Consider the following 19,925-nt stretch of genomic DNA (forward strand, 5'->3'; position numbering starts at 1 on the left):
ATTTCTGTATAGAATTGTGCCCGGCGATTGTGGTATATTCGACAGAAAATTGAACTAAAACCACTAATCACAGATAGAGTGAACTTCATCCAGTTCACGTGACCGCGTATCGCAATTCTAATCAAATTCCTCTACACCCCTTTCCCATCCAAAAATACCATTCCCTTTGCAATTGATTGCCCTTCATACTAATTCAGCGAGCTACACATATTTTGTCAAAAACAAGATGTTTTGATGGCAAAATCCCAATCATTCAACATACACATTCATATGGAAAAATTTCTTATGCAACGTGCATAAAATTTTCAAACAGGATAAATCTATTTGCCTAAGCTATACCACCTGCCATTGAGGGCATTAGATTCAGTGTACATTTTCTCCATCATCTTTTCTATGATACTGTATGGATACTATGTGCTGAAAGGATGCTCTTTAGGGGTAGTTGCATCATCATTTTCATAAGAAGCCATCCCATATACGGACACATTTGAAATATTCACATATTCGGTAGAGGTTGTAGTGTTTGTTTGTATACAACAGAGTTGCTAATTTTATAAATTTGATTGATTATGTTATAGCAAAATTATGACAACTATACTACGACACACATAAAAATCTCATTAAACCTTTGCTAGAATTAAAAGTGTTTTCGCATTATTTTACTTACATTATTGAAGTTCTATTATTGGTTCAATTCATGAAGAAAATAGTGGTGTACACGATTTTAAAGATTTGGGAGAGTTTTTCATACTGGGAAATTTCTTCTTAAGTTTAATCGGTTCACAATAATGGATAGAAATAGGAACCGATTACTCAAAAAAAAATCCAAATTGGCTTAGGAGAAATAAACTTGATTTTATTAATATAAAATATTAATAAAAATATTTTAAAATAAGGGGCAAATAAGGCATTATTGAATGGTCTCAGGGCGATTTATAGGGGGGGGGGGGGGGGGCGAAGGTCCCAACTCTCTATCTCTAACTGTTTGACCTCTTGACGTGGTTCTGACCGGATGAACATACAAACAAATAGCGTATCGTCGTTACTCATAAATCGTCTGAACCGCGAAGATATGTTAACAAAAGTGGTCCCTGGTTGGTGAAAGGTAGAAGTTTTGAGAATTCAAAAACCCGAAGGATTATAAATACTGGCAGTGGCGGATAAGGGTAAGAGGTCCAGTCTGCAAAAGGTTAAGAAGGGCCCCGGTATACTAAAAACAAAATTTTAAATACAAACTTATAGATTAAGTAAAAATTCAAATAAGTTGTTAGAAAATATCCGTATTGAGTATTTTGATCAATATTTTTTAGTCTTATATTCTCGCTTGAGATGTTATCGTGATGTGGTGTGGTTCTCTGTATTTTTAACAGAACCAGAGATACAAGTCTTCACAGTTCATGAAATTGAAAAAGGGTACATCTCCGGTTCTATTTGTCCTAGTTCGCAGGACTCCGCAAACCAAAGATCTAACAAAATAGTACAGTCGGTTCTTCGTTAATCGGCTGACGTGAGGACAAAATGACATGTAGGTTTTTTGAATCTGGTCAATGGTTTTTATATTTTCTGCTATGTGAATTTATTGTCTGTCGAAGAACAACAGAATTTTCTTCGTGGTGTGTTTGATTAGATGCAATTAAATGAAATGAACAAAAACTTTGATGAAATGAAAATAACACTTTAATTCATCATGGACAAACTGCATGTTTCCGGTTGTCACCCGGATATCGAAACGCCGGATATTGAAGAGCTGAGTTTAACTCTATAAACATGAGAAGTTTATAGGGTAACTGTACCAAATTTCGGCCAGCTTGCAATTTCGGTCACTTCTTTTGTTCTTCAGGTTTCATGTAAAAAAAAAAACAGACAAATATGTCGCTTCGACAAACGAGATGATGTGAAAAAAGTCTTTGGAGGAATTTGAGAAGGGAAAGGAACCACGAGAATCAAGATCGCCGAAATACTACCCGAAATATCTCATATTACGCTAAACTGATTTTGATGGCCACCTCTTCATAACCGTTATACAAATATAAAATAAATAAGAACAAATATTGTTATATTTCACATTTTTAAGATCAAGTCCTAAAATATTATCTAATTCAAATACCACTTCAAAGGGTAAGTGTGCCAAATTCCGGCTAGCTTGCAATTTCGGCCACCTTTATTGTTCCTCGAATTTCCATGAATTTTTAGATTTTACGTACTCTAGAGATTAAACAATGCAAAAGAATGACAAAAAATGTTGCTTCGACAAACGAGATGACGTGTAAAAGATATTGGAAGAATACCTGAAGGGAATGGAACTATGAGAATGACAGTGGCCGAAATAGGGCACCAAAGCAATGCCTATATTTTTATTCATTTTAAAAAGGTCTATACCGTGTTTCTTGATTCATTTTAAAATGTATTAAGAATGATTTTAGAGTAAATAAAGACGGTAAACTCTTTACAAGGTTCCAAGAAACACTCTTTCAGAAGGAAGAATAAAAAAAATCAAATTGAATTTAAAAAATATTACATTTCAAACTTAAGACATTGACGCTTGCATGCAACTATGCCGAAATTTGGCACACTTACCCTAGCAAAATTATAAAAAAAAATAAAGTTTTTTTCAAAGGAGCGTGTAAGTAAATAGTAAAAATGAAGTTCAAGTTTATGAATTAAAAGATAAATTATGGAATCCTCAGAAAACCCCAAGTAGTTATCTGTAACCGTTTGACCTTAGTTGAGGTGACCTTTAAATGGATTCAAAGAACATTCTCAAGGAAACACACATAGAGTAGTTTTTTGTTATAGTTTGTCACTCATAAACAGCTTTAAAAGTTCTTAAGGCTTTAAAGGCTTAAAACATTTTAAGGCTTTTTTATGAGTGACAAACTATAACAAAAAACTACTTTATGTATCTTATTTTATCCAGATATATTCACAAATATTAGGACATCAACTCTGTATTGGGATGGGCAAAAAGGCGCCATAAGACCAACTTGAGGTATAGAAGTTGGTGATACGGAAAATAAACATGAAAATATCTTTTTCGTCGTCATGGCTCTTTCTGCCATCATCTCTCCTGCGAATCTCTTGACTACCAAATACACCCAAGACAAATTCACTGTGTAGCAAAGAGTAAGGTATGGTGATTTGAAGACGAAGGCTACACCTCTCACATGAAGCAGATTTCTCATGCAAGACACACTTCTTCTTCATATTATTATTATAATATTCTTTTAGACACCGAGACCTGAGAGAGAGAGAGAGAGAGTGTGAAAATCCCCACATGGAATACAAAACCAGATTTTATTCTATCATGGACATTTTTATTTTATTTACTTTTTTTATGGGGGTTATTTGCACACTCCCTCAGGTTACCCCAGGTTCTCCAGACACTTCAAGCCTCCAAGAACTTTAAAAGTCCTTGTTTTATTAACCAAGACGATTAGAGGTTAAGTTATACAAGTAACGCCATGAGATACATCCTAAAACATTCTTGTTTTTTTATGTTCCATTATAATTTAATTGCATTATCTTTTCTCTGATGTTGATTTCTCCGAAAAAGAATGCTAATGGGAAAAGGCATAAATGAAAATCCTTCAGGGTTTACCTTGAATTTTTCAGCTTTTCAATTATCAACTTCATAAATTCTCAATAAATATTTAATTCAACTCTCTGCGCGTATGTTATTTTTGTCCCTTTTGCATTTTTTTCTTTCATTCATTCACTGCAAAATGAGACAGAAAAATTCTGTTGAAATTATTTAAAACATAATTATCTATAGCCACTTTCATCAGAGTATAATTTTCCCAAAGACAAAAGAATTCGCAGAAAAAAAAGAGGAAAAAATACTGCTATAAAATAAATAAAATATAAACCCTTTTAGTTCCATTTCCTTAATTGAAAAATTTCCATGAGATGGAGAAAAGAGCATATTAAGCCATGAGATATGAAAAAAAGTAACTATTCAAAAATATTCAAACAATATTTCTTGTTCACTATTTTTCCATTTCCACTTGTTCTGTCATGCACGATGAAATTGTATTTATTTTGGCGCATGGTTGCAAACATAAGACAATAAATACAGTGGATAAAAATTGAAATATAGACAAAATTATTTCATATTTTTCAATTTCAGACATATCTCACAAAATAACGAAAGACTTCCTTTTTTTTTGCCTCTCCACTCTGTTCCAACTCTCTTGCGTGTACTTTCTTAAGTCCAAACAAATTAAATTTAAATCTTTCTCCAACCCCTAACACTGTGTTGGTTGGGATGTGCCAACAAAAAGCCAAGTCGCACCAGAAATAAGAACAATAATATGTAATAATAATAAAAATAATACAGACTCCGACAGGGATGAGAAGAGAAATACAGAAAAAAAAAGGTAAGAAAAATATCAAGCAAGTATTTTCCGGATTCGTTCGTTTGTTTTAAAAGCAATTTAATCATTTTGGTGTTTCCACCGCCTTTTTTTTGCTACCCTCTTCCCAAGCTCTATGTATTCTTTGGCTTTTTCTGTGTACTTTGGGTGGGAATGTTTTCATCTCTATCTCATATGCTTCTTTAGCTCCTGGGCAACATCATGAAGAAATCACAGTATAGCACGATGCTTAGAGATTGTATTGTAAACCCCTGAAGAGCAAGAGAATATGTCTCACCAGAATTTTTGCAGAATTATCTCAGCAATTGAAGAAAGTATTTTTATATTGAATTGAATATTTTTTAAATTCACTTTAAATGTACTTTAAAGGGATATAATACATTCAGTTGTTTTTGTTTTAATGAAATAATAGGGTCAAAGAAATATTAAAGTGATGAGGCTTATTATAAAGTCAGGTGGCTTCTACAACAGGCAGTAGGGGAAGACTTCCAGGGTTCGCCAGTACTCTAGCTTCATACACATCATATTTTCCCCCCATATTAGGTGAGATTCTTAACAATCTCACCTACTATAATCCTAACAAAATTTCATGTCGTCCGATCGACCTCAAACTTGGCCAAAATGTGTTTCAGCACTTCCTGATCACGAATATATATGTGGCTACTTTACGATCCCGGCCGGCCGGCTGGCCGGCCGGCCGGCCGCTCTTTGGAGCTTAATAGCTCCTAAACTAAAAAAGATATCGACTTGCGGTTTTCGGCAAAGGTTATATATCGGGTGAAAATTGCAACATGGTGCATTGACCCCCCACCCCCCACCCCTCCTTCCGCCATTTTGAAGACCCCCCTTTTTTTGTTTTCTCAATAGCTCCGCCCCTATGGCATCGAGCTGGCTCAAATTTTAGTATGTTATAGCTGGGCCTTAGAGCTTTCCATCAATACCAAACTTAAGGTCCCCCGACCCCCCTGACCCGAGCTATAAGGGTCCAAAAAAAATTTCTTAAAATAGCCATAACTCCGGTTCCAATTGTCAGAATTTAAAAAGTGAGGGCTTTTTGGAAAGCTCTCGTGAAATGCCACTTCCCCTTCTAACATCACAATTTCATAAAACCACCGCTAGGGGCGCTATTTTTAAAAAGAAGATTTTTAAATCTTATAAGTTAAATAACCCAAAAATTCCATTGTGCATCGGGCTGAAATTTTAGTATGTTGTAGCCGTTGATTATACCTATCAAACAAAAAAAACCTTAAGTCGATCCATAACCCCTGACCCGAGCTATAAGGGGTCAAAGTTCGAACATTGACCGGCCTCTATCTCTGGTTCTAACTAACATAGCGACCTAAATTTTACCTTTTTGGTTTCGTCTCGATGAGCACTTTCAGATGGAAGTTCAAAAAGTCACCACAGGTGGCGCTGTGATAGCGTCAAAATTCATCGAAATTCAAAGTCACTTTTCTCAAAAACGGCATTGTGCAAATTAATGAAATTTTAGTATGTTGTAGTCCAGTCTAGGACGTTTCCAAAATGGTGCGTAAGTGCGCTGTGGTTAAAACAGAACCGGAGATATGAGGGGTGAAAGTTCACAAAATTTAAAAAATCATATCTCCGGTTCTATGTGACCGATTTTGATGAATGAGGGCTTAAACGAAAGATCTCACTAAATACTACAACTTTCTAGAATATTCGAACTTCGTGGGACCAACACCAGGGGCGCCACAGTCGAAAAACCAATTTCAATATCACATAACCTCAATTATCTCGACTGTCGCTAAACCGATTTTGATGATTACTTCGACATAACTGTAGAGCACATTTGTCTCTACATTTCGTCTATACATCATTTTCCGATCAGACTACGCTATCACTCCGATTTTGCCGTTTAAGTATGAAAAAATTGATTTTTCCCATAATAACGCTTTGAAATCACTCAGATGCCAATTTGACTGCCTCTACTCCACCAAGACACTTAAAATAGGGTTTTAAATGGAAAGTCCCACAAAAGACAACAATTCTTTGATATAGTTGAAGTTCAACAAATGACTACTTGGGGAACTCTGGATGAAAAAACGAGTTAAGAAACAAAAAACCTCGCTTATCTTGACTTCTAAGTAATCGATGAGATCATGTTCTATGGGAAAATTATTGAGAACATTCTGATCTACATTTCACCCATATATTACTTTTGTGCGAGTTCATCCAAATCCTTGATATTTTGGTTTAAATACAAAATTTGTATAATTTCACGAATTTGATGCAAGATAACTGAATGTCGTCTCCCAACTTCAGCTCCAAATCGAATTTGCATGCACTCCGAGTTAGCTCACGTTAAGAATCTCACCTACATAAGCCGGTTAGGATTATCTGTCCCTTTATATGTCAATAACCTTTTTTTTTTCTTTTTCTTCTTCTTTTGCCAAACATTGTAAGAGGGGCGAACCCTATTTGTTTGAGAAATTAATAAATAATAATAATAATAATAATATTCCTCTAATAAACCTGACCAATTGATATATACTTTAATAGCTAGTATTAAGTCACATTATTTCCTGAAAAAAGTCACATTCATTATAAAGGAATATGGGAAAATTACGAAGTGTTCGAAGCCAGGGCATAGCGGTCTTCAGACTAGAGGTTTAGCTCAATTCCCGTAGGTCTCAGAATTCTAAATTCTAAGTCATAGGGTTGTGTTAGGGGAAGTGTGTCAAATTTCGACCAGCTTCTAATTTCGGCCACTTTGAGTTTGGCCATAGAAATAAATTAATTAAAATTATGTATGTTATCTTCGAATAGTCAATGAATTCATTTTGCTATTAAATATTTATTCATTTTAGGAGGTATTAACACAAAGACCGTTAAATTTTAGGTATAATTTGAATTTAAATTGCGTTGTAAAAAGTCAGTGTGGGAAGAGTCTTAAAAAAAATATGACAGATCGATTGTGTTTCTATCAGTTTTACGATTTGTGGTGAAGTGAAAAAGGTTTTCCTACGGTGTTTTTCATGAAAATTGATTAGTTTTCATTAAAGATTGTTTCTTTTTATGTTAATACTGAATCAATCTTTAAATGTCAGGTGAAATTTCCTAGCTGGATCCTGTATTTCGCGTAGAAAAGTATATACTTTGAGAGCGTCTCTCCGGTGAGGTAGTATTGCCTATTCCGGCAATATCTTTTGCTTTCCTAAATTTCTTATTCATTTTATGTTTTTTTCAATTTCTGAGTTCTAGAATATCCAGAGAAAAAAACCATAGCTTCTATGAAAAAGATGATGTGAAAAAGGCCTTGAAAGAGTTCAGGAAGAGAAAATTGCTACGGGAATCTGCGCGTAAGTTTGAGATGCTACTCTTCAGGTCTTCAGTACAAATTACACGGAAGATCTTAGAGTTTGTGGGTCATATAAACGTATTAAACTAAATATTAAACTCGTTCCGTTTGATGTTTTGAAATTTTCTATCCGTTGCGTCACAAAAGGTGGTCAGAAAAAAGATGGCCGGTATTTCACTCAAAGTAGCCGGAATACTACCCAAAGCAATGTCCATATTATAATTAATTTTTCAAGATTTTGCGAAGGGATTTAAAGAAAACAAAGATGATAAACTAGTTTTCAAGATTCCACACAACCCTCCCGAAAAGGAAGTAACACAAAATATCAATATGAATTAAAAATGTTGTATTTCAAACTTAGGACATCGGTGCTTATATGCAACTATGCCGAAATTTGGCACACTTACCCTATAGTAATTTTATTTCAAAACGACCTAAATAGGGAAATATTTAAAATATTTTTGCGTAAGGTTTTTTCGTGATGAAAAATTTTTGACATGTCGGGAGGGTCGGGAGATTCATTTAGGATAGTTCGACGATAAACTCTTTGTAAATGTTAGTAATATAGAAATAGGTAAAAATATAAAAAGATGGCTTTAGAACTAGACAAAAAATATGAGATCAGAGTAATTGCTCAGTACAAAAAAAATAAGAAGATTTAGTTTCTGCATGGAGGCGTACTGCACGTATGTCAATTATGTGTAAATACAGCAGATAAACAAGTCAAATTTCTAACCACTCATACAATGTAAGACTTAAACCCTCAAAATTTCCAGTATTTGAAAAAAAAAATAAACTCACCTCAGCCAGTGTCTCTTAGTTAGTGAAGTATGGCAACAAATGGCATCATATTGATCTGCCATCCAAACGACAAGAATAATGTAAAAAGCCGTTGTGGTGTCATTGAAGAATTCTGACATAATCGCTTCCATTCCTGCAAAAGACAGAAAGAGAAGGTGGGGCAAAAATTAATAGAAAATCCCAAGGAGATCAAATTCTCTTGTATGCTGAGTGTCAATGTTGGAAAATAAACCGGGAAGATGAGAAAATTCAATCAATAAACCAATATTTCTTCTCATCACCTCTCTCAACCATCATCTTTTCCACTCAATAAATACAATTAGATGTGGTAATCCAGAAGAACACTTCCGTTTATCCTTTTTGCACTTGCCCAACCCCAAAAAATATAACTGCAATGGGTTTTCTCCGTCAAACTTTCTTGGGAGATTGGATGAGCTAATATAATTTTTTTTTAACAGAAAATCAATCTTAATTCATTTCCTTTTTCCCCAGCACCCTCATTTGCCTCCATAACCAATATCCTATGACACTACGAAAGTCCTCAGTCAATAATGTGACAACAATTCCTATTAATAGAATTAACACGTAGATGGTGGTTGTAGAAACACAATTGCACATTGTACTATATCAAAAACTGTAAATATCCCTTTTGATCGATTTTATGCCATGTCCCCATTGCTTTTCATCATCATACTATGAGGACACTTGTATGAAGATTTTATTTATCGCGCCATCCAAAGAGCCTTGCTAAAAGAGCATGTACACACACTGACTGAAAGTGACTAAAATGTATCTAATTATACTAAATGAAATTTTGTGGTTATAATTAAGGAAGGAAAAAAATCATTTATGAGAACAATAGTGTCTTCCGTTGGCAAATATTGGGTTAGAAGGATATAAAGTGAATGAGAATTCCTAATTCTATTATATCCATCCTCATGTGTATTTAATAACACACTAGAGTTAAGGGAAAAATCTCAGACTAACCCCTTACTATCCAGACCATCTCTAATGCAATTGTACTTTCTGCAATCACTGAGCGTTAATTGCATTTTCAGAAGGATTTCTCTTGAACCATAGTGATGATACTCCAAGACGTCAGAAAGAATTTTCACCCCTTTGACATAAATTCTATATAGTGGCATGTACATACATAAAATTTTAAAAGACTATCGGAATTAAAACCAAGTTCTAGATAAAACAAAATTAATTTAGGTAGCCTTAAGAGACAGAGTAGTGTTTTTTTAGACACATTTATAGTTCATTCGTAAAAGGTCTATCACTTGCAATAACCTTTGTGGAATATTCGAACTTGTAAAATAACTTTTCCCTCGCCTATATACTATACGCCTATAAAAATCAAACTATGTTAAGGTAATTGATAGTGAACTAACGATAGACTTAAGGTAAGGTGTATTGTTTAACCAAACAGAGATTAGTACAATAGCGACAATAAGATAAAAGAACTGGATAAAAGTTTATAGTTATTGTGATTTTTACAGATAAAATGGAATACACTCAAGTACTATAAAAAGACAAGACTCTTACACTGAGAAAAAAAGAGGCAACGATTTTTTTTTTCGTCATAACTAACACTTTTCGGGCGTAAAAATATATCAACATTTTTTAATGTTAATTTTACACCTTTTGAGGCTAAAATCAACATGAAAAAGGGTAACTTTAACCTATAATACACCTACAAAGGGTAATATTTACACCAATTTCGGATCAATACAGCAGGGTAAAATTAACATTTCCGGAATGTTATTTTGACTTTTTCGGATTTCTCTCTCAGTGTATGAATTTATGAATTCGTAGATCTTACCAATACACAATCGCAGTTATAATATACACTGAGATAAAAACGGGGGTGTGATTAACTTTTTTTCCTCATAACTTTAACACTTTCTAGATGCAAAAATATATCAACATTTTTTAATGTTACTTTTACAACTTTTTAGGACACTCAATGGGTCAAGTGGTAGAGCACTCGCTCTATGATGCAAGTGTCCCGGGTTCGAATCCCCTTTAGGTCACCAGAAATTTTTCTGGCGTTAAAGGTGTTCGAATTGCATCCAGTGAGCTTCACTGCACTTGATTCCACGGGCATGGGACTGACAACCTTATCCCGTACAAGAAAAAATAATAATGCGTGTCTAAAAATCCCCTTGTGGGAAGGCCTAGTTCCTCCATGGAATGTTGTGCCAGCATTATTATTATTATTATTAAGGGTAAAATTAACATGAAAAAGGGTAACTTTAACCCCTAATACACCTAAAAGCATAATATTTACACCGATTTCATATCAACACCGCAGGGTAAAATAAACATTTCCGGAATGTTATTTTAACTTTTTCGGATTTTTCTTAGTGTACTAAAATTAAATCAATATATATGGACCAATATTTCTCATATTCTTCATTAAATATTCGAAAATCGTTTTTAGTCCCCTATGCAAACTCTATATGGGTCTTATGACAAAACGGGGATACTGCCACACACAACAGTTAAAATCCAAATTATGAAATCCTAAGATTTATTTTTTGAACTATTTATTTTGAATGCTCCACATTTTGGATAAAGTGGTAAAATTCTTTTTACTGCTCAAAATCTACAGAGAGAGTAATAAATAAATCCTTGATTTCTTGGCCACCCAAAATTTCTACTTTCGATTTTTGAGACCCGAAACACAGATGATTTTTGAGAAATGATGTCATGCTGTCCGTCTGATTTGTTCGTCTTTTACAATACCTAGAGGCCAAACAGTTCGAGATAACGAGTTGGGACCTTCGGGGGACCCCCCATACGTCGACCCTGGAGCCATTAGCGAACCTATCATTTACCTCCCACCCCTTCCCTTCTTTACCAAAATCATGTTTTTTTGGATTGTTCAAAAATGCGCGTGAGATTGGTTCATTACACTGTGCAACGGTGATTTTCTCCCTGGGTTCTCATGCTATTTATTCTATTGCTTGGGTCAAATGATTTACGAAAATACTTATCATTTTGTTTTTTCGCCTATAATTTAGGCAAAACCGGTTTTACCGTTTTTTGATACTTGGCTGCCTATATCTCCGTTTCTGCTGAACCGATTTATTTCTTACTCTGGGATAATTTGTTCTCCTTTACATGCCCAAAAATCCTCAGGACAGATGGAGTTCGTACAATTGACACCAGGGGCGCTGTAGATTCAAATATGTCAGAAAATATGGAAAAATCGACCTTTTGAATTGAACTTGATGAAATATATCTCGAAAACTAGGACCGTCCTTAACAATCTGTATTGTGGGTTTGATAGAGAATTTTATTAGCTACATTTTCATCCTTGTACAACTTTTCTCACAGATTGTTTTTAACCTCGATATTGAGGTTCAAACGAAAAACGAGCACCCAGCCAACTAAAGAAAATCTCAACTCTGGAAGGAACACTGAACGATTTATTTCACAACCAACTTGAATTTAATTGAAAGATCCAGAAAGGTCTGGAAATTTACAAAATTTTCGAACCCAACTGGGAATGAATCACTGATGAAATTGCAATTTAGTTTATGTTGAAAAATTAATTTATTTGTGCCCTACCTTCACATTTAATTTATATTTTCACTTTTTTTTCTTAAATATTACACTGAGAAAAAAGAGAGGGTGCGATTAACTATTTTTCCTCGTAACTTTAACGCTTTTTAGGTGTAAAAATATATCAACATTTTTTAATGTTTATTTTACACCTTTTTAAGGGTAAAATTAACATGAAAAAGGGTAACTTTAACCCCTAATACACCTAAAAAGGGTAATATTTACACCGATTTCGGATCAATAATGCAGGGTAAAATTAACATTTTCGGAATGTTATTTTAACTTTTTTGGATTTCTCTCAGTGTAGGGTAGTTTTCAGATGCTTTCTGATTGAATTTAGCCCTTTAAGGACGATTGGGTCACCGATGATCCAAAAATGAGGCTTTTTCTACGGCCCTATTAAGTTGTATTTCCCTCTAAAAAGTTACAAAAAATGATTCTTGTGACCATCAATTTTTGAGCTTGTCGTCCTTAAAGGGTTAAATCAGAAGTAATTCAGTAAACTCAAATAATAAATAAAAATTGTTGGAGTGCTCAAATTTGCGAATTTGTATAAAGATTCTAAAAAGTGCAATTAAACAGTGTACAGTATACTAATTCTTCTCAGTGTAGTAATGTGATAAAGTGTCCATCAGAGCATCTCTGTCACAAAATCAAATATGAGGAAATTAAATTTTATTTTAATACCCAAACCCCACACAACCATAATGTTGTTTTTGCCGTAGTCGTTTTTCCAATTCGCTAGAGTTTACATATTAAATTTTTCCCAAAATTAACCATATTACATTTTCATGAAGCACATTTTCTCCACATAAAACATGGTTTTTTTTCCAGTGTTAATATAGTGGTTTTTAGGTTTTTCTATAACAATATTCATGCTACCATTTTGTGAGATACTTTAACAAAATGTTTCTCTACCAATTAAAATTACTGCTAATTAAAATTTCAAACAACATATTTTACAACATTTATATGATTGCTTAGTTATTTTGTAGTAAAATTCCATATTTCAGTTTCTACACAATTAATTTATTTGTGCGGTGCATTATGTTGAAAATTGAATTAATATTGCAATATTTTTTTAGGGATTCTTCCTCATGGAAAACAATCAGAAAACTTTACCTGTATATCGTTGCTGAAGCAGAGAGGAAAAATCCAGGAAATGCAAGGAAATAGAATATAATATTTCACAAATAAATGTGATTTGATCATGATGTTTCTGATTTTTTTTTATTTTTTTTCCTGTTTTCCTGCCATTTTTCCCATATTCATTACATAAATCATCACACAAACTCCTAGGAAAAACACAAATTGATGATGTTATAACCTTATTTTGCTCACTCGTTTTCCACCATCATTTTTCGGGGAGGTTTAGGACAAGACAAAAGAATGAAAGCACAAGGAAGTAAAGGAGCGTGTAAAATAACTTGTAATTGGATAGTCACTACTTTTGCACTACAATGCCCATGGCTAAGCACAACATAATACTTTGATTAGACTGATATACTTTAATAAATGTGGAAAAAAAGCAAGAAAATAGTATTAACAATTAAGATGTTTAGAGACTAATTTTCTCTATACATAAACTCTGCTTTAAGAAAATTCTCTATGTTTTATACCCATTGGATACTTTTATATATATAATCCCATAGCTATCCCCTTCTACCATCCCCTAATCTTATCGCTTCTATCGGAAGTATCATCTATAAATATCAAATATCCGGTGTGTCAATGAGTCCGTCGGAGACAAATAACTCTGGCAGGGACACGAACACATTCACAGTGTTATCGAATTTTGCCACCCACTCTTCAGCACCCTTCTCTCTTTGCGAAAGAAGTGAATGGAGCATGTTTGGATCTTGTCATTTGGACAAGCATTCCCTACAGCTAAAGATATATACACTTCAAATAAATTTCTTCCTTAACACACTATCACACATGAACGGAGTTGGGATATTTCCTAAATTGAAGATTTTCATTAAAATGCCTTTTAAATTAATTTTTGTTTGAAAAGTAATAATGTTGAATAAAATTGTGTAGGGGAGACAGGGGTAGAATTAGCCAGCAAATGAAGCTTTTTTTTCGCGCATGATTTGTGAAAAAATGATAAAGTTTGTCTAATGTTTTTATGTTTCATAAGTAGCATTAAGATATTGGCTGTATAAAACCGTATAGTTCAGAGCTCTCAAATCCTTGGCTTTTTCTAGAGAGGATAATGAAAAAAGTATGACACATTGGCTACACCTGCCCCGGCCTGGGTAGATTTAGCCACTTTCGGGGTGCTATTTGCCACCAGTTTTCAAGACGAAATTTTAAAACTGGAAATACTAAGTGTTATTTCACTTGATCCCACTGAAGCCCACTGATACTAAATATGTAACTTAAACCTAATGAAAAAGACTTTAGCCGACTTTTTAATGACATTTTTGTAATTGCGGCAAAATTGATGAAAATATCCTGAAAAAATCTATTTCACAAATTTTTCATCCGAATGGCAATATTGCTTGGAATATCAATAGTACTCTTTCATCTAACAATTATCCATGTATTAGTAAAAAATCATTGATAGTTTTATCCGGCCACGGAAGAGTGGCTACAACTGCCCCGAGGGCTGTTTTAGTGTTTTTCATCTTATATAAAAAATTGGATAATTATTATCCAAGTGAAAAATATTTTTTAATTAGGTTTATGAAACCAGAAACGAGGTAAAACTGTGAAATCTTGACTACAAACTCAGAAAACCAAATGCTGGTCCAAAAACTGAAACATCAAAACTGCAGTTTTATACCCATTTTATAAAAATGCTTCTAAATTGTAGGATAACAGGATCAGACTTATAAATATTTCTGGGAATATGGGGATGTGTTCCTGCTTTCATTAAAAAATACTTTGCTCAAGGTACATTTTAAGGGAACCGAGAAAAATCCACTGTCTACTTCTGCCCCTGGCTAATTGTACCCCGGTCTCCCCTATAATTTTAGATATAAAACAATTAAATTGATTTTATAGAAAGACAGTAGCTTTATTGTGTATTTCTGACATAGCAATGGATTAAAAGGCAAAAGTACATTGACCGTGAAATTCTTAACGAAAATATTAATGCAAAAGAAATTTCTAATTTTCTTACAACTATAGTTAAATTAGACTTTAAGAATGAAATGTTACCTTTTTTATATTACTTTTGAATTTAAAGTTTCTGTAATGTATTGCCATCTGTGGTGAAAATGGCTTATAGCCGATTTACCAAATAAATCATATCTATCTATCTATCTTACAACTATACAATTACATGGAAACCGAAAAAAGAAATTTCGAGATATTCGAGATCGAAATTTCGACCATATAATTTTTTTTTTAATTTTAGTATCCCTATTGTAGTCTCAAAATGTTGTAGTGCTTTTAAGAGTTAGCACCTTACAAGGCCTTTCATTTGGAATGACAATGATCAAATTCGGACAAATAGGAAGGGCGTTATGGATACTTTGAGGTAAAATTGTGACGACCCGTATGTTGGGCCAAGGGATTCTTATGGGTTTCAAGTTTTTAACTGAGATTTAATGCTTGAGCCATAGTCTAAAATAATCAGGTTGTAGATAACCCAAAAATTTGAAGATTTATTAAAATCCTCGTTAAAACAAAACTTAGGTGCTTTGCTCGTGGCTTATCGATGATGATACACCCTTGCAGTACCACAGTGAAACATAAAAATTCAATCATTTCTGAAGATAAAAAATTATTACACAGTATATAGATAATATTCTATAATGCTTACGAAAAATTAATACACAAAAAAGCACGAAATAAGATTTCTTCACCATAAGCCAAAAGAGAAAGAGTTTTGTGTATAAACGTTTTAAAACGTACTCTGTTTAATTTACGATAAAGGCTATGTGACATCCCGCCAAAAACAATATTTTCAGAATCTGAGCACTATAAACCTCACTTGAGTTGTTAAAATATTTCTGGCTCACTCTTAGTCACCAAGGCATGTTAGCGAGAAAACGGAACGAGCCTCAAGTCTAAACCTGGTTTTAGTCGTTCGGTTAAATTATCGGTATCTAAAGCAGCGGAAATTTTTGAACCTTACCTTACCTACACTGAAAAAAAAAGAGGGTGTGATTAACATTTTTTCCTCATAAATTTAACACTTTTTAGGTGTAAAAATATATCAACATTTTTTAATGTTAATTTTACACCTTTTTAAGGGTGAAATTAACATGAACAAAAGGGTAAATTTAACCCATAATACACCTAAAAAGGGTAATATTTACACCGATTGCGGATAAATACTGCAGGGTAAAATTAACATTTCCGGAAAGTTATTTTAACTTTTTCGGATTTCTCTCAGTGTATGTTCATGAGATTTGATTAACAATCGAAAGAATTAGATTGCAAGTGTAATGCTCTGGAGAAACATGCTGGACACAATTACGACTTAACACTCAGAAAACAGCTCTGTGGAAACAGCTCTTAATTTAGCTCTTGATACAAGAACGGGCATTTGTGTGTTGAGCTTAAAGACTATTTTACTTGAAAGAAAGCATTTATTTTAAAACATGCTTTGGTTCAAGAACGTACAGTCTTTGAATTTTCATAGATGGCAAAAATGGTCTCTGGAGGAATTTTAAATACTAAGCAGTTCTTGAAGCAAAGCATAACGTGTTTTGATTCTAGTATCAGATTTTTGCTGCTGTATCGCAACAATATTGACGTACACTCACAATTAAAAAAAGCAATAGAATTTCACGTTTTCTTTATTTCCCTACCACCGTATACACTTCTTAATTTATAATATTTCACTTTCAGTATATTTTTCCTAAAGTCTGAACGAAATTGATCAATTTTGGACTAAAACAAAACTCACATTTGGGCAGATATTTCTCCATACGACTATCGCTGAGCGAGATGCCCGACATGTTTACAATTTTTTTTTCACCCGAACCATATCACAAAAATCTTTTAATTTTTCCACTATATAAGTTTTCAAAATAAAAAAATCACCTTTTCACAACACTCCAGACACTTGAGCGAGCTCGTGGGGCACAATATTCTAATTTTCAGGAAAAAAATTTTCCTATTTTTCGAGCATAAATTCTCCAAATATCCACATAATTCCTATCGGCACTGTATTTTTTTGCACCACAAGACACTTCACTACTTGTAGAGGCTTCTCCCCACAATTTTCACTATAATTTTATTGAAAAAACTCGCGAAAACAATCACAACTTTGCGAATTAATTGCACTGTGAATTATTTTGTCTGTCATTTGACAGCACTGGAAGCCACTGAAAATTTTCTAGAGAGACGGTACTCTCTCTCTCTCTCGCTCAAGACACGGCAGCTCTTAGATGATCTGTTTTAGAAAACAGCTCTTGATTCTAAGCACGACATGTTTAGGTTGATTCGGCTCTTAAAATATTCTTACAGACAAGAGCTGCATTTTTGCAAATCCCATACAAAGTTAGAACTGCCGTTTTCTGAGTGAAGCCGAGAGACAGTTCAAAGTCATAATAATCAAAATAAATGATTACACTAAAAACTTTCAATATCCCACTAACTAAACCGTTTCTCGGCTTAAGTCGGAAGACGGATTAATCAGAATCTGATGGAAATATAACCTAATCATTATTTTGAATATAAATACATTAAACCGTATCTTCTTTCTATATAAATATATTCTATATAAAATATATTCTATATAAATATATATTTCTATATACTTCGTTCTATATAAATACATTTAACCGTTTGACTTCTAGCTCTAGTACTTACAAATAAGCGTAAAAAGAAAAATCCGGCAAGCAACAAATGCTAACCGATTTCAATTTAGCTGAAAACATATATATTTTCTGCTCAATTCTGCTAATCTTAAAACGACACAGTGTCAAAATCATTTCCATTTCCTTACATTTGGTTAGCTTTTTTTGTTAGAGAACCACTGACCGGTCAGTTAATCGACTCAGCGAAAATATGCTGAAAACGCTGCCTTTTTAGCTAAATGTGCTCCATGGGAACTGACAATCACAAAGATAACTTCAGTATTTTTCAAAGTACAAAAACATCTTCACATTTCTTTTATCTACCAATTTTCCAAGATTTCAGTTCAACTCTACCCCTGATATTTCCGCCATCACATACTTTTTATAAAGCCCTATATATCATCTTCTTTTGTGTAATATATGACAACCTTCGAAAAACACCCGTTATATGTATTAACAAATTCGCCAAGCTCAGGACAGTGTCATCGAGAAGCTAAAAGCTACACTTTCTCATCCAGAATAACTCTCTTTCTCTCTAACAACGATGTCGACGTGCAGTGCATAAAAAAGTCCATTAATAAGATACTATCTCTCTTCCGGGGAATGGTCTCACACCCCGGCTAATCTCTCCAAAAACCACCTTCTTTCCCATCGAAAAAAATATATATAAATATATAACCCCAAAGCCAACCAACGAAAAAAAGTGAAGCTAATTTTTGCCTCTTTGCCTCCACCTTTCCGCTTTTAGCCATTGAGAATACGTCGTAACCGTAAATAAAGAGACTCTATCAATTTTTTTTCAGCACTTGTATCTTCCTGGCTGTTCATCAAAGTGGAAGGGGCTTTTAACTGCGCCAGAGTGAATGCAACAGATTTAATTGTAAAGAGAATCTGGAGAAAAAGCACCATTTCACCTTCATTCTCTTCAGTCGAGGAGAATAATTGATGGAAGAATTGGAAGGGATATATATACAGAAGAAATATCTCACAATGTCCATTTTGCGGGAAAAATTGCTGAAAATTGACAACATGTCTGCAAAATTTATTCTGACTATGACAAATCACACATAGTCTATAGTCATCATCAACGCAAAAGTATCATATTCGAATTTGAATGGTACTCATGTGAATATGAGAGGATCATATTTGCCACCCGAATCACAGCCATGTGGAGAAAAGTATGGGATGTAATTTGTAATAACGTATCATGTTAAAAGGTGATTTGTGTGATGGTGGAGTGGAAAAATATGAATTTATAAATTTCAAGTCTTTTTTCCAGAATCCATTTCAGCCATCCATCGGAAAAATACATATATATATATATGTACATTTCCAATCCGACCATTTATTGCCAACTTGAGTTAATACCGGGTTGTTTGCAAAATTTGTTGGGTTTTGTTTATTAAAATTTAGGAATACATAGCGTAGAAGTTCCAATTTGTCCTGCGGGGGATATTTCACTATCGAAAGCTTAAAACTATAAATTGATATTTGCACACTTTGGCAACATTTTCCTAACAAAATCAACTATAATTATTTTCAAAATACACAAAAACTAAAATGAAACTTAAAAAGTTGACTAATATCAAAACTTAAAAAGTAAGTAAATTAAATATACTTTTTTTGTTGCTTGAAAGAGAGATGACTTTACGATCAATCCTTCAGAAGTTTGAAAATCTACGAGAAAAGTGCTATTAGGCTGTCTTGTGAGCCTGGGCGACTGTCATCAGGGCTGTAGACCAAATGGTTAGATATACACTGAGAGAAATCCGAAAAAGTTAAAATAACATTCCGGAAATGTTAATTTTACCCTGCAGTATTGATCCAAAATCGGTGTAAATATTACCCTTTTTAGGTGTATTGGGGGTTAAAATTACCCTTTTTCATGTTAATTTTACCCTCAAAAAGGTGTAAAATTAACATTAAAAAATGTTGATATATTTTTACACCTAAAAAGTGTTAAAATTATAAGGAAAAAAAGTTAATCGCACCCACTTTTTTCTCAGTGTAGAGATCATTATCTTGGCTTTCATTTCCATCAACGTATCGCGCAATAGTTTATACAGGACAAAAGTGAGACAACACTAGAGCCTTTTT

General features: G+C 33.6%; 1 protein-coding gene across 1 annotated transcript in view; it reads right to left on the reverse strand.

Moving 5' to 3' along the window:
- Nucleotides 1-19,925, reverse strand: part of LOC129798953 (membralin) — a 116,693-nt gene that overhangs the window by 44,532 nt on the left and 52,236 nt on the right. The window contains exon 7 of the mRNA XM_055842483.1: nucleotides 8,497-8,629. Within this exon, the coding sequence (XP_055698458.1) occupies nucleotides 8,497-8,629 (133 nt within the window). The remainder of the gene's footprint in view (nucleotides 1-8,496; nucleotides 8,630-19,925) is intronic.

The sequence above is a fragment of the Phlebotomus papatasi genome, chromosome 1, assembly GCF_024763615.1.
Source record: "Phlebotomus papatasi isolate M1 chromosome 1, Ppap_2.1, whole genome shotgun sequence".
NCBI lineage: Eukaryota > Metazoa > Arthropoda > Insecta > Diptera > Psychodidae > Phlebotomus > Phlebotomus papatasi.